General features: G+C 42.9%; 1 protein-coding gene across 1 annotated transcript; it reads left to right on the top strand.

The window, feature by feature from the left end:
• Positions 1-777: 777 nt before the first annotated feature.
• On the top strand, positions 778-14,714 carry YWHAB (tyrosine 3-monooxygenase/tryptophan 5-monooxygenase activation protein beta). Its single transcript, XM_054644436.2, has 6 exons — positions 778-924; positions 8,362-8,662; positions 9,681-9,804; positions 10,760-10,923; positions 12,261-12,356; positions 12,819-14,714. The coding sequence occupies exons 2-6, from the start codon at positions 8,369-8,371 to the stop codon at positions 12,873-12,875; spliced, it is 735 nt and encodes a 244-aa protein (XP_054500411.1). The 5' UTR covers positions 778-924; positions 8,362-8,368; the 3' UTR covers positions 12,876-14,714.
• Positions 14,715-15,776: the final 1,062 nt, after the last annotated feature.

Genomic DNA, 15,776 nt, shown 5'->3' with positions numbered 1-15,776 from the left:
GCCATTTCCCTAGAAAATGTAGTTTATTAGTTGCATAAAACTTATCTAGCCAGTAAGGATCTTGATTTTTCAGTGAAAACATGCAACTGAAGGGAAGACATTTTTCAGGGAAAACATGCCACTGTTGTAGGGAAGAGTTGCTACTACTAACAGCATTTAAAGGTGATTTTGCAATTCAAAGCATTTGTGAAATTTGATTTTGAGGGTGCACAGAATAACCGCAGTTCCTGTTTTCGGAGGATATGTCCCTTCTATGTCCCTTTGGAATGGTGTGCTCAGGGAGGCGGCAGGGTCACTGTCCCTGCTGGTGTCTCAGGCCGGGTGCAGCACTCCCTGCCACGCTCTAACTGGCACGGAGGTGGTCAGTTATAGGTCGGACTCGATGATTTTAGAGGTCTTTTCCGACCTAATCAATCCTGTGATTCTGTGACTACCGTGAGGTCCAGCCAAAGAACAGCAGTGCGAAAAGGCAAGAAAACCAGAAACTCTTTCTTTTGTTGCCGGAGAAACTGCTGCACTTCCAGGCCGCAGCACCCCCTGCCCGTACTCCCACCCCAGCGCTTCCCGCCGCACCAGGGAGCTCCGCGGAGACAAAGAGCGGCGGCTGCGGGGGTGTGAGCGCACCTCGGGCCGTGTCTGGGGGGTTCTCCCCGCTCGGGGTGCGCTCACACCGCAAGCGGGTCCCAGTCAGCCCCGCTGAGCCCCGGGGCCGGGCCGGGCCGGGCCGGGCCGGGCGGGATGAGCCCCGTCGCCATGGCGACCGTCCCGCCGGGGCGGTGCGCGGGGCGGTGGCGCCCCCTGGCGCCGGAAGGGGCGTGTCGCGCGGCGGAAGCGGGGCCGAGCGCCGCAGGGTGTGTGCGCGTGTCCGTGCGAGCGGCCGCCGCTGCCGTCGCCTCCGCCCGTGGGATCCGCGCGCGCCGCCAGGTGAGGGCCCGCGGCCGCCATCGCGGTGGGCATCGCCATCGCGGGGCATCGGCATCGCGACCCGCGGGCCGGCCCGCCCCGGCCTGCCCCTGCCCGCTCCACCCCGCGCGGGGAGCCGCAGGCCGCGGCGGGCGCGCCGTGCGGGGGTCCCCGCGGGAGGGTCCCCGCTTCTGCCTCCCCGCTTCTGCGTCCCCCGGGCCGGGTAACGGTGCGACCCTCGCCCGGCGGGCTCGGGCGGGCGGCGCCGCCCCTCGGCGAGCGGCCGGCGCTGCCCCGCCCCGCCCCGGTGAGTCACTCGGTGCCCGGGGCGCGGCCGCGCTCACCTGGGCCCGCCCGGCAGGAAGGGCTGCGTGCCCCGGGCCCCGAGCGGCGCTGCCCGGAGCTCGCCCGCACCGCCGCACGGCTGGGCCGGCCCCGGGCTTCCCAACGCCGGGAGCTCCGTGCCCAGCCCGGAGAGCGCAGCTGCCGTGGCCGTGCCCGTGAGCCGGCCCACGTAGGTGGTCATGGCCCTGTATGAGCGCTTTAGAAGGGAACAAAATGCGTTTGTTCTTTTCCGATTTTGATCATTCGTATCTATTTGGGAATAGGGATGCGTTTAGGGAGGACTCCACAGGGAAAGAAGGTTGGTTCAAGCCAGTCCCAGCTTACAAAAAGGCTGGGCAGTAGCCCAGATCTAATGGCTATGGGTTTTGTTTGAGGTATGTATAACCAGGTGTTAATTGGGATGTTGAAATAACAGTGGAACACAACCATTGTATTGGCATAAATGCATCTCACGCAAAGATCACAATATAGATCGGTTGCTTTTAGATAGATTCCTTATTAATAGTTAAAATACATTTTCCAGTGATAGGAAAACAAAAAAATACGTCATGTAGCACCATAAAAGCTAAATTCCCATGGAAAAATATCAGAGACTTTGGCAACGTTTGTAATGGTTTGTATCTTCAGTGGCTGTAGGAATATTTGTGTTTTCACATGTTCACTAACACAGGATACCTCAGTCAGAAATTGTAATATTTTTATATGGAAAAAATGAGCTTTTATTTTAAAGCAATAATGAGATATAATCTGGTCTAGAAAAGAAAACAAGAACACAAGTGCCTTTTTCTCCCTTCATATTAAAGGACTGCAAAAATATCCCCTGTATCATATTTTGTTTATTAAATGGGTACCAATAAAGTGATAGACTCGTTGCACAGATGGGCCTGGTGCAGTTTTCTCAACCTCATTATGTCAGTACCGCATGTTCTGATCTCTGCTATTTTGATGTTGAGTCGTTTTATTTTTTCCTGAGCAGGCCTGTGCCAGTATGCAGCCTTTTGTGATGCATGTGAATAAACTCGGATGAGGAGGAGCTCAGTAAATAATTATTTGGTTAATGAGGTAAAAGCTCCTGCTCTGATCCGTGTGGTATCCTAATACCAGGCATTACAGTAGTGTGTCTGTTACATGGCCACATTTCTTGCCCCACCCTGTAATATAAATACTGTCAGTTTATTATTAACAAAATTGATTTACCTGTGATATGAATACATTAGTTTGGCGTGAACTTTATGCCTGGGGGAAGGTTTTTTGGGTTTACTCACAATTTCCACCTGGATTCTAGCCAAAACCAATTTTGGTTGGAACAAAAAGGTGTTGCCATGTGGGGATGTTGTGCTGTGGAAGTGCCAGCATGTCTCCACCTGCAGCTGTCCTGAGCAAAGGGCCATAGGCAGGAGCAGAGCTCTGCTTTTCAGCCTGGCATTAGGAAGAGCAAGGCTGCTGTCACTAAATTTGAGATGTCCATACAATATCAGTGTCCCCACATGCTGTTGGTAGTGGTGATAGGCATTTTATAATTCTCTATGGAGACTGAAAACCATTGAGTGTCATTTTATTCAATTTTACGAAGCAACAAGTAATGATGGCAGCAGATGGCCAGAGCAGGGTGAGGCATGGCTTTATAGAATGTTAATTTTATCTCAACATTTGCATAGAGATTTGAGCTGAAGGCCAGGGTAGATGCAGAGGAGGCTGAAGTTATGTGCTGCACAAGGTCAGCAAGAATATCACAGCTGTGAAGTCATGTTCCTTTTTCCCTCATTATGTTTGCAGGATATTTTACTGAACTTGTTATACCCAAGCTTCTGACAGGAAGATTTTGCTGTTCAGATCCTAACAGCCATTCATTTTCTAATCAGTTATTTAACAACCCATGGTAGCCTTTGAGAGAACCATCTAGAGAAACACAACCAATAAAATCAAATGCCTCACACTGCAAGAAAGCAAGGAAGGTTCCTTGCACTCAACTGAAAGAGTTGCACTCCATTTCCTATAAAAAATAAATGTTGGAAGCACTGTCCAGTTGACAGGGAATGCTATCCCCATCATGCAGGTACTTGTGTCAGCATGTGTGTACCTGAATGGTGGAGAATGATTTTCTGTTTATTTTAGAAATAATGTCCCCAGAGCTCTTAGTCTCTGTAGTTATAGAACTGTAATTTGAGATACCACTCACCTCATGTGAATGTTTATTTTCAGAATGAATTGCCTGTCCAGAAATCAAATAAGGTGTGTTCACATATTGTTGGAATACTGAACTGCAAATTCTGTACCAGTCTGCTGCTTCTTTTGTTAGAATTTGAGTGGACTTATAGAGCTTATGACTGGGAGGTATGATTGCCTCCCATTTCACCAAACCTCGTTTTGTATTCCTTTCTCGCAGTGAAATATGCAGGTCTGGTTACCTGCAGCTCTGCTCAACTTGTTAGGGACCAGTCTGTCAAACCAATAACTACACTGCTTCCTCACCAGTTCTTTTCTACAAAGTGGAAGTGTTGGTCTGATAGATTCTCGTGCTTGCTGTAGAGAGAAAAACAGTGCACAAAAATCAATGAATTAATTAGCATCAGAAGAACAGGTCATCAAGAGCAGCAGACTTCAGACCAATGTAAGCTTATTAGTATTGTCCTGTCAGTTCAATATGTTATATAAGCCAGAGTATTTTCAGTGTCAGTTTTCATTTGATTTTTACAGACTTTAAGCACAGTTAGTTCTGATTCATTTTGGCTTTGTCCTAAAGAGCCCATATGAATGGGAGCCAATAAAGGCTACAGAGCAGATGGAATAAGTGCTAAGGAGTAAGCTGTAGTTCTCAAAATCCTCAGAATCAGTCTTCTGGAGTACAGTAGCTGCATGTTTTACCCCTCAGCTGTTAATGGGATGTAAACCTCCAGTTTTGTGTGTCCATCCACTCTTGAAAGATCCATGGATCTGATTCCAGGTGCTGTTCCCAGGATGGCCACACCATCCCCTTCTCACTGCATCTTCCACTCACTGAAAGATGCAGGCAGCTACAAACTAGTCGAGTTTTGCAGGTCCTGACCTTCACCTTTGGTGCTTTGTGATGTGTTTCAGTCTTTTCCACACGGGTGTAAAGCTTTTCTGGAGTGTGAGTAAGCACTTGTAACTTACAGTGCCTGCACACATACTCTTCTGCATTTGTAAGAGAGATTGAAAGAACTCTAGGCTGTATGGGAGATAGAGGGGAAAAATAGTAAAAAAATTGCATTTTGAGTGTGGGACTACAGGTGACTGAAATTTCTGGCAGCTGGTGCTGTTGGCTGTGACTGCTGGGCAGTGGTTGGCATTCCTTATTGTGAACAATGTCCAGCCACTTCTTTTTTGAGGGCTGCTAAGTCATGTCAGGCAGATTCTTAAGAAGACAGTGTCTTAAGAATTTGAACTGTGTTAATGCATCTAATATCAGAATCTTCTGCTTAGAACAGGCAACTTTCAGGACTCCTCCATGGCTGTGATCTGCACGTCTCTGCTCCTTTTTCCATCTTCCCTTTTTTCCCTTTGCCACCATGGCATGGCTTTATCAGTGCTAGAATAGACCATTCCTGTCAGCCTCCTGTTCATCACCTCTGTGTGTTTTGCTCCTAGCTGCAGGTAACCTTTGGTAGATGGCTTCTGTGTGTGGCCTAGGTGTATTTTTAGCTCTAGGCTTTGCTTGTTTCAGACTGTGGCACACTGGTCCATTGTTAGAGTGTGGCTTTCATCTCCTCTCTGGGAGGGACCAGTTATAACTGATAGTTGCTTCTTTGCCTTTTCAAACATCACTCCTTTCCTTGTATCTTTTTTCCTTCTGGCAAACACTTCCCTCTTTTGGAGCTCAAGCCAGCATAGCTCTGCAAAGCTCTCTCCAAGCTTCTAACAAGGTAAGCAATGGAGAATCAAATGAGGATTTTAAGTGTTCCTTTATGCAGCATCCTGGGAAGGAAGTAATGGTAGGCTTACTGTCATTGGCAGATATTTTGGTGTGGGCAATGATTTTCTTACTGCATTTGAGTTCTGTTAAATCCATGTTACTGAATATTTGTGTTTCATAGCAAGCCTGCTAACAGTACAGATATTAACACAAATTAACTAAAATCAAGCCTCTGTACCCTGAATTCTTGTGTCAAAACTAAGCCAGTGAAGCACTCAGGAGCTCCATCTTTAATGATGAGTTTGAGTTTCATATATGCATAAATGACTTTCATGTGCATAAATTAGTTACATTGCTGAGGAAAGTTGCTTGATGAGAAACAACATTCTAATCTTTGTGCTGGTATTTTACTTGTATAAGTGATATGTTAAACTGGTTTCTGGATCTCTTTTATCCATTAGGTCTTTGTGTTTTCCTTCATGTGCAGTTCCCTTTGTGATTTCCTTCATGTGTCCTTATATGAACCGATTGACTCCTGTGAACTGTCTTGCATCTAAATATAAATATGTTAGTGAGCTTGATAAAACAAACTGCACCCTTTCAAAACTAAACCATATTGTTTGTAAACAGAATTCTGCACAGATGACTTGTCTACAGATTACACCACTATTGGCAAAGTGCAGATCAAAGATAAAACTAAGTGACTTTTCAATGGCAAAATGTAAACTCAGTCGAAGCTGCTTGTCTCTGCATTTCAACAAGCAGTCTGCTTCCACATAACAATCACATTCCATGAGAAGAAGAGGAGAAGATAAAATGTTTGTAGTAGAAATACTTCTAGAAGCTGTGCAGACAATGAAGAAACTAAAAGTGCTCTGAAACAGTTTAGTTTCAGTGTCCTGTTGTTTAAAGTTGGCTCTTGTAATGTAAAAAGCATTCTTCAGGTGTACTTTGCTCATGTTCAGATTTTAGTGAGTGACTAGAGAAATGCCACTCACAAATTACTTCCTGCCTTGAGCACATAGTCTGCAAATAGTGCTGAGTTAAGGGAATGGTTTACAAGGTTTGAAAGACCCAACAGGGAAAAGTGGGATGGGCTATCTCAAGGGGAAATGGTCTGATGATTTCCTTGGGCTTGTTCTGCATTGGTGCTGTGATAGCCTTTAAAGTAGGAAGAAACAAAGCACATCACAAATCCCACTTAACCTTTTCCATCATCAGGAGCTAGTTGTTTGATAAGCCTGTGGAAACCAATGGTAATATCCCCAGGGTAAAAGCTTACTGGGAAAGAGAGAACCAAATGAATCATGCTTTACCACAAGTTGTCACTCTGCTGCCCACAGTCACCCTGTCATGAAAACAAATTTGAGGGCTTTGATCTGAAGTCTGTGTGGCACCTTTCAATAGGTCCCAGAATCCACTGGTTTAAACACAGCAATTGAAATGGAGCTGAACCAGAGCCCAACTTTATTTACCAGTAAAAGATCCCTTTCCAGGAAGCTGGTTGTATACTTTGAGTGCCTTAAGGAGATGGATGTATTAGAATCTATAAAGGATCAAACACAAGCAGGAAGTGAGTGTGACTTGCAGATACAGAGCAGGTACATTTCGTTGCTGGGTTTACTTCAGGAACTTTTATGTGAAATAACAATGTTTGACTTGATATCCTGGGTGATTTTTCTTTTTTGCTAAAGTGGAATATCGTCAGCTGGAGGTACAGAATGTGCTCATCTCAAAATAATTTTGTAGTTAGGACTCATCCTCAGCAGTGTGAGCAGTGTGTGAATTTGGGGATGTATCACAATTGGAATTTGGGTCTGTGTCTCATTGCCCTGTTTGAGGATTTGGTACAGGGGACTGGTTTTCCTTTATAATAGTGTGGTAGGTGATCCTTGGAGTAAAATACAAGCTGAGCAGTGTGTGCAAGATGTTCTCCATCAGAAGCCTGTCAGACTGGAATCTTCAAAGATGAGAGCCAGGAAAAAGGCTGCAGCAATCTCTTTCAGCGTGTTGGTTCTTTCTAATAGGACTGTAGGTGCTTCTGTAATGAACAGAAGTCTGTGAAATACAAATGAAAACTTACTGTTCTTGTTTGGCTTTTATTTTTGTTTTAGAAGTGGTTTTTAGGCTGTAAGTCTCAGCCTGACGATTTACCTGGATAGTGAGAGCCCTGATTAGGATTTAGGAGTGGGAGAGGATAATTATGCTCAGTACTGATGAGAATAACAGTACTGGATGTGTCAAAATTGAACCTGCTCACCTGGAGGAATTTTACAGATTAATTTGGGTTGTCTGTAAGTTTGTGAAGTATTGAGGTCTATTTTGATAAAGGCAAAGAAGCTGCTTTACTTTCTCCTGTGAACCTGGCCCTGGGTAGTTTATTTATTCTCCCTTGCATAAGCTCTTCAGTGACCCTGTGGCCATGTGAAGTGCTTTCACAGCTTTGGTTGCTAAACTGCATTATGAGAAATGATAAACAAGCTGATTCCATAAAAGCAATTTGCTTTGTAGCAGTGACCATTGTGTGGGCCACGTCCTATTCAGATTTTATGAATGTCAATGTTATTTAAAAGGTCTTGAAAACCGGAGACTGCAGCTACCCTAGCTGTGTAGAGTCGTCCATTGTGTGTATGTTGATGCATATGTAAAATAACCCACGTTATTTTCTGGCAGAACATTATAAATGCACTTTCCACAGTTGCCAACACTACAGCTTTCCTGGGTATGGTTTATGTAAACCCACAGAAACATCTCCTCTAACTTTGCAAAAATCTTCAGTATCAGAAGGAGCTGTCCAGTGTTTCAGTGCTCCTAAGTAGGTGCTCTTGTACTGCAGTGGAGGGAAACACACAACAACAGCAACAACAAACAAACAAACCTGAAAAAGCCCCAGCAACCTGGTGGTTTCTTGGTTAATATCTCCCCAGCTGAGTGAGCTGTGGCTGGTAGAAAGAGGAAAGATTCACATAGGACTGTGCTTAATACCAAAATGACTTTTGCTGCATTTTGAAGAATGATGCTTTCATATCTTCAGGATTGTCATTAGTCATTTACACATGGAAATTATACACATTTGGCAAAAGGTCAAATACATTTTTTAAAAGAAACCCTTTGTATTACTTTATTACAGTTGATAGATTTCCCTTTTATTACTAACTGTGAGATCTGCTTCAGCATGAACTTTCCCAGTGCAGACCACGGAGACATTTTTCTCTCTTTTTATTCCTCGCTCATTGCAGGACAGCCATGGATAAAAGTGAGTTGGTACAGAAAGCCAAGCTGGCTGAGCAGGCCGAGCGTTACGATGACATGGCTGCTGCTATGAAGGCTGTCACTGAGCAGGGACATGAACTGTCCAATGAAGAAAGGAATCTCCTCTCCGTGGCCTACAAGAACGTGGTCGGTGCCCGCCGCTCGTCCTGGCGTGTGATTTCCAGCATCGAACAGAAAACAGAGAGAAATGAGAAGAAACAGCAGATGGGAAAAGAATATCGTGAGAAAATTGAGGCTGAATTGCAGGATATCTGCAATGATGTTCTGGTAATAATCCAACAGCAAAAATAACAGTAGTTAGTACTGCAGCATTCTTCAGAGAGGCTTAAGGAATTTTAGTAGTGCTGTAGACACTGCAGCACCTTAGCAGGGGAATAATTTTGCATAGCTACATATTTGGGTCCAATTCTAGCTCCTAGAATGCAGCTAAGTCATTTAGCTTGCTTCTTAGGGAATATTTGTTATAAAACAGTGTATTTTTTTTAGCAGCAAATAGCAAGCAAGGCCATGTTAAAGACCCCTGGCTGCTGGCTGGAGGGGGTTCACCATGGAAACAAATTTAGATCTGGGGCACTGACATGAGTCCTGCTAAAAGGCCTGCTCTTTAAATTACTTAATTAATGAATGCTGATGTCCTAAGTCTTGTTTAGTACCTTTTTTTAATGGAGAAGGTGTGTAGTTCTTCTTCCAGACTGATTTTGCTCTTTCTTTCACTCAGACAGGAGGGATTCCTTTTATTTTTGTTCCATTTGCATGAGATCAGTCAGGAGCAGATGATGTCAGTGCAGTCAATCTTTGCATCTCTTTCTGAGTGCACATGTGCTGCCTATGCCACTGTCAAACTTTTCAGCTGAAGCTGGAGATAGAATCAGTTTATTGTGGACAATTTCACAGCTCTGCACAGAATTCAAATTTGTGGCAGCAAAAGTGACCAGATGTGCTAATTTCCAGCCGCTGTTTTTCATTAGTTTGGTCATGGATGTGGGTTTGCATCAGCAGGCTTAAGCCCTGATAGCCTTCAGATCCTGCAGGAGGGAATTGTGGGTAGGATCAACATAGCACATTTTCAGCTCTCCATAGATTAGGCTACAAGTAGTTTATCTTTTTTTTCCCAGACTTTAGACAGCAGTAGGCAAAGAGATTAACACAGGAGTCTGCGTAAGTCATGACAGAAGTCATTGTTACTGTTTGAACAGTTCATGCTCACCATTGTAACAAAGGCTCTGTTTCAGACATTATTTTTATGACTCAGGAAACACTACTTTTTTTTTTTTATGTTTCTCAGGAACTCCTGGATAAATACCTTATTGTCAATGCCACACAGCCAGAAAGCAAGGTCTTCTATTTGAAAATGAAAGGTGATTACTACAGATACCTCTCAGAGGTGGCATCTGGGGACAATAAGCAAAGTAAGTAGAAATGAAATCTCTCTCTCTGTGGAGCAAGCAAAATCAAGTATAAAACCCACTTGTATTCTTTTCCCCAACATCCTGTATTTATTTGTTTTTACTGCTGCTCTGTAGTTATGAAGATAGGTGCAGTGCAAGTCACTTTTGGAGAAAGACTTCACTGAAATTAATTGGCAGATGTCCATCAGTACAGTCAAACTCTGCTTGCAGCCCCTGACCACAGTAGCTAGTTTTCAAGCATATGTGGCAGTGTAAAATCATTTTCCTGGAGAATGTAGGTTTCTTTCTCATAGAAAATGCTTAGTTTGTTTGATCTTATGTGTAAACTATGAATTCAGCTCAAGTCTTCACTGTTTGCAAACTTTCTCTATTCAAATTTGGTATATTGGGCTTCTGGATTCTGAAGTCATAAATTCTGAAATGGGAAAGCAGTGCTGAACTGTCTGAATTCCTGTGAGTGTCTGATGTAGTCCATGAATTGCAAATTTAGCTTGATGTCAGTATGGAGCTTATTGTTACTCATTAGCTGGGAAGGGACTGTTGGCTTTGCCAACCTGAAATACAAAGTTCATGACCTAACTACAGCAGTTTAGTTACCTCTTCTTCCCCATATGGTTTTGTCTGGATTTATTATTGATAACTGTGACTTCTTCAGCTGGGCTGAAAATGAATGTTTTAAACCAGAACACTTGAGTAGAGTTTGTGTCCATTCAGATTGGTTGGAATTTGTTGAATAAATTTTATTTTAAGTTTCTATTTGAAAAATCTATTTCAGCATTAGTTGTTCAGCAAGTGGAAGGGTTTTGCTTGTAAAAACATTGAAAGAAGTGTATGTGCATAGGTAATTGTATGAATTTCTGGTGGTGTGGTAGTCTAGGCTAAGAATATAATTGCTTCCCCAGTGAAGTAGAGGGATGTACTGTTTATTGATGTGGTTGTAATTGCTTCTTTGCAGCAACGGTAGCAAACTCCCAGCAAGCTTATCAGGAGGCATTTGAAATTAGCAAGAAAGAGATGCAGCCAACACACCCCATTCGACTCGGTTTGGCTCTAAATTTCTCTGTCTTCTACTATGAGATCCTAAATTCTCCTGAAAAAGCCTGTAATCTGGCAAAGACGGTAAGCAGACTCTTCATATCACCAATTTTTGTGGAGGCTGAGGAGGTAATTACATGGTTACAGTAGCAGTTTGTAGATGATTATGCTTTCTCATATCAAATTCCTTAAAAATGCTGTCATAAAATGGTTGTCATTGTAGTATATTTTCAGGTAAGTTGGTTTGCTGGACTAGCTTAGCTTTGGGTAAGATAATTTGCTACTGCAGCTGTTCCAGTGACAGGGAAGACAAATTGTCTCTGTTTAATGTCCACCTAATTCTCTTAGAATGTGTTTGTGTCAAAATTGAAAACACTTGAATTAATTTAGCAATTCTAAAGTGAAATATTTATTTAAATTGAAGCACTTAGCCAGTACATGAAGTGTTGTCTGTGTGCCAGTCTTTGTAGCCCTAAATGTCCTTGTTATCCATATGCATGTGTGCCTCTCTCTCCAGAGACCAAAAAGAGCTTTTGTGATGGGTTGTGGCAAACAAATAGCCAGTCATTTTTTCCTTAGCCTTTTTGCTAAAATGGGATTAGTCTTCTAAATGGAACTTTTTGTGTCTGTGAAAATTGTCTGGTAGTAACTTGAATAATATGGCATTAGGTGAATATTTGTGTTCTTAATATGCACTTCAGTAAGACTTTGTAGCAAGAAGTGATGCTGTGCTGTAAAATGCTGCTGCTGTTCTTGCCTTTTTTAGTTAAAATGCTTACATCTGTTTGAAACCTGAATGAAGAAATAGCAGCTACGGCTCTCAGACTCACAGTATTGATTTTCAAGGGCAACAGATGGATGGGAAGAATGGCTTTGTTAATCTCTAGTGGAACATACCTGATTTCCTCTGCTGTTTTGAAAAGAAATTGGAAACCGTCCTCCCCACTGTCGAAAAGTCTCGTGTTCCATTTTCTTGTCTACTGACTCATGTGCAATATATATAAATATATACTCATTCAAGTAATGGTACCTTTGTCTTTCACTGCTTATTTAGACCAGGGAGACCTTACTTTTTAATGAAAGTCCCTTTTTTGTAAATGTTGTCTTAAACCTGACTTCAAGCTATGTGAACCATTTTTCAGCATGACACATAGAGTGCTCTTGCCTCTTCAGTATTTGGTATTGGCATTTAGTAACATTTTTCTGGGCTTTTAAGTGGACACCCCTGAAGACTTCTGTTTTCCCTGGGCTGTCTAGGATCTGGTGCTCACTTTGTTTTACATTTCTTCTTGTGGTGGGAAAGAAAAATACTGGAAGCTTTTTTATAGAATGTGGATAGTAATGTGGCAAATTTTAAGCTCTGTATAAGCAGAAGTGACTTCGGGAAGCTGAGTGTGAAAGGGCTGTGTTTATGTTTTTAGGCATTTGATGAAGCGATAGCAGAGCTGGACACGCTGAATGAAGAGTCCTACAAAGACAGCACCCTGATCATGCAGCTGCTTAGGGACAACCTCACTGTGAGTACCATGGGGCAAACCACTGCACTCTAGGCTGCTGCACTCTGAAGTGGGACTCAGCATCTGAAAGCTAATGCGGTTCTGTGCCGTTAAAAGCTTTTTCTGAGGCGTTAACTGCATGTGTTAACTGCGATGCTTTTTGTAACCAGACCAGTTAGACTTGCTTGTTCAAACTACGAATCACTTGTTAACTGCTGTAGCAAACTCAGATTCCTTTTGTAACACAGAGTGGAGTTTGTTCTCAACAGTTTTATGTGGAACTTCCTGGCTTGTGCTAGCTTCTTGCTTATCTTTTATTCATGTTCTAGTTTATTATTCTTCAGCTTTACTATTAAGTTCAGTTCTGCATTGCTCTTAGCTGAGAAAATTGCACAGCTACTACTAATTACGCTGTCTTCCCTTTCGTGACAATTGTAATTAACTGTGCTTCCAGCATAAACACGTGTTTGTATTTCCTTACAGCTATGGACGTCGGAAAACCAGGGAGATGAAGGGGATGCTGGGGAGGGAGAGAACTAATGGCTGTCACGCTTCACTATATGTTCAATGTCACCCTGTATCCTACACATAATCCCTTTGTGCGACAAGCAAAAAGAATAGTACATTGACTTTCACAACCTCAACGTAGCAAAAACTGTCTGTGGGGTAAAACCGGTTGGTTGGTGTTTTGTGTACCTAGAGCGGAGGTCGGTTATTCCAATGGCATTCCGAACTTTCCTATTCTGAACATTTACAGTTCCGATTACCGTGTTTATATTTTTAACTGAACACTGTGATGATAATAATAATAAAGGGTTTTGTGATTGCAATTGACTTTACAAAACTCTTCTTGGTAGAAAAGTAGACATCAATTATGTAACTCTGGCGAGCTTAATTTGGCACCAAAATAGTTGAAGTACAATTCTGTTGTAAAGTTGTACAGAAAGTTATAGAGATTCTATTGTGACACTGGGGCATGGAAGGAAAACAATCCAATGTATGGCATTTCAGTTAGGGACACTGCTATGAGGTAGTTGAACAGGCACACTCTGTAGACATTTGTAACCTAGTCTGAGGCACCACTTCCAGTCAAAAGCTCACTTTGTCAATCCTGTCTTTCTGGGGATGGGGTTTGTTTTGGGGAGGAGGGAAACAGGGGAGTTAGCAGCTTGATTTCCAAACTCTTTACACTGGCAGATAACTGGGGTTTGACTTCTCAAAGTGCTTTCATGCTCATACCACATGCATGACTAAGCCCCTTCCCACAGCAATAACTTTTACCTAGTTACAATTTAGATATTCTTCAGTAGTAAATATTCTTGGTTCGCTGCCATGGACTTGCAATAGGAGAAGATTCAATTTTTTGAATGGCCTTATTAATTTGAATGATACCATGAAGTGATCTGCCACTTTTGCATTACTTTACTCTTAGGTAAATCAAAATCTCCATGGTATTCCCATTCTCAATTTATCCTGAAAACTTTTAAAGTAATCCACTGAGCCATCTTTTAGTTCACTTTATTCTCCCACTGGACTCTGTTCATCCTTGACCCTTTCACCTGTTTAAACTCCATTAAAGCAGTTTTGGACTCCCATATGCATCATCCTTTCTTTGGTTCCTGGTGATGTCAGGATGGTGGATGAGGCCTGCACCTCACCAAGGACAGGTTTCTTCCTTGGGTGTTTAAGAGCTGCCAGTGCTGCTGTGTTCTTCAGCTCTTGTCTGCCATTCTTTGGTAGTACCAGGAAACTGGCTCAAGTACTGGCTCAAATATTCAGGATTTCCCATCTCATACTGGAATGCAGACCTACACATCTGTAATGCTTGTAATATTTGAGCTCCAAACGTCCTCACCTTGTCATGTTTCAAACATGTCCCATTAAACAAAACCTAGTAAGAGTTGCGTGAATAATGCAGTGGAAAAGATTAGGAATAGTCACCTATCAGTCCTGTGGTATCATCCCCTGCCTTCACATTCCACTTAGGTATAGGATCCATCTGTTTGTCCATCTGTCTGCTGAAGAGAATTTCATGCACTGATTTTAAAACTCCCCTCTACTAGCTGAACAAATTGTGCAGTTAATACTTGGCGCTTGATAAATGCAGTAGTGAATGTGGAACCGAGCCTGTCTGTATATCTGGTAGCTCTTTTCGCTTTGTTTTTACTGACCAGTATTCTGCCTAAAGTTTGCTTCTGTGACGGTTATATTGCCTAGCACACACGTGGTTGTGAGAATAGTATAGCAAAAAGAAATACCTGGTTATTGATGTACTAGATTTGTGTATGTCTTTTAAACAGTTCTAGTTTCACCTTACACAAAATAATCAGGAAAGTGTAAAAGAATTCAAAAGTGAATAATAAAAAAAAAATTTTATCATTTGGTTGTCTGTTGTCTTTGCTGTAGTAGTGCCGAAACCTGTGGTAGTAAAATCACCACTTGTACTCGGTTTTCAGTTCGTGGATTGTGTGAGTTGATTCATGGTTTACAAATACTGAGTTACTCATTCCTTTAACGAGAGACTTTCCCACACACCCTCCCAGATTTGGAGGAGAAAACATCGTTTCTCTTTTTCATCAAGGGCATACTTGTAGTACATTGCCATTGCAGAGCTTAAATGCAATTCTAAATAACCATTGAACTTGCCACGAGTCATTACATATTGTAGGGTCAAACACACTGTAAATGGGAAAAGCCTGTTGGTTACATTTAGAGATTTTTCTAGGGAACCTTTTAAATACCCACTCTGTGCACAGGACTGGCTTCACCTCTGCACACACAGAGGTCTCACACTGGGCTGTGCTAAAGGAACACCAAGAGTGCAAAATAGCAGAGGTGCACTGGACATAAGAGCACGTGAAGGGATGGATGGCAGTAGCCAGGCAGCCTGAAAGCTTCAGGGAAGCTTGGTCCTGCTCCCAGAGTGTGGCAACACAGAAGTGTGCACAGTGGAAAATGTCACTTGGCTGCTCTTTATTGACCAATGAAGGCATTAGGACAAAATCTAACCAGCTGTTGCTTGACCACTGTTCTGCCTTGTGCCATGGCTGTGCATGGTCCTTCCATGTGTGGAATCATTGCTACTTTGTCATTTTCTTCAGCCTTCATGGACATACCTAAATGTATGCACATACCACACAAATTTTTTTATAGTGTGCACCAACTCCCAGCCTGACTCATGCTGATGGCATTGTCAGCTCTGAGAAGAAAAATCCCTGCATTTGCTAGCTGCTCCTGTTCAGAGACCCCCTCCTGTCTTAGTCCTTTCACATAACATCTCTCATCCTGGCTGTCTCTTTTGGGGAAATCGTCAGCTGAGGAGGCTGGTCTGCAGCAGTGATGAGTTGCGGGGGTGTCTCCATTTTTGTTTAGTTCTGTCTTTCTGTGAAAGGGCACTGCAGCTGGCCCAGCCACAGTAAGAGTCCAGGTGCACTCAACATG

This window comes from Agelaius phoeniceus, chromosome 17 (assembly GCF_051311805.1).
Source record: "Agelaius phoeniceus isolate bAgePho1 chromosome 17, bAgePho1.hap1, whole genome shotgun sequence".
NCBI classification, from domain to species: Eukaryota; Metazoa; Chordata; class Aves; order Passeriformes; family Icteridae; genus Agelaius; species Agelaius phoeniceus.
This window is presented reverse-complemented; position numbering and strand designations above follow the sequence as displayed.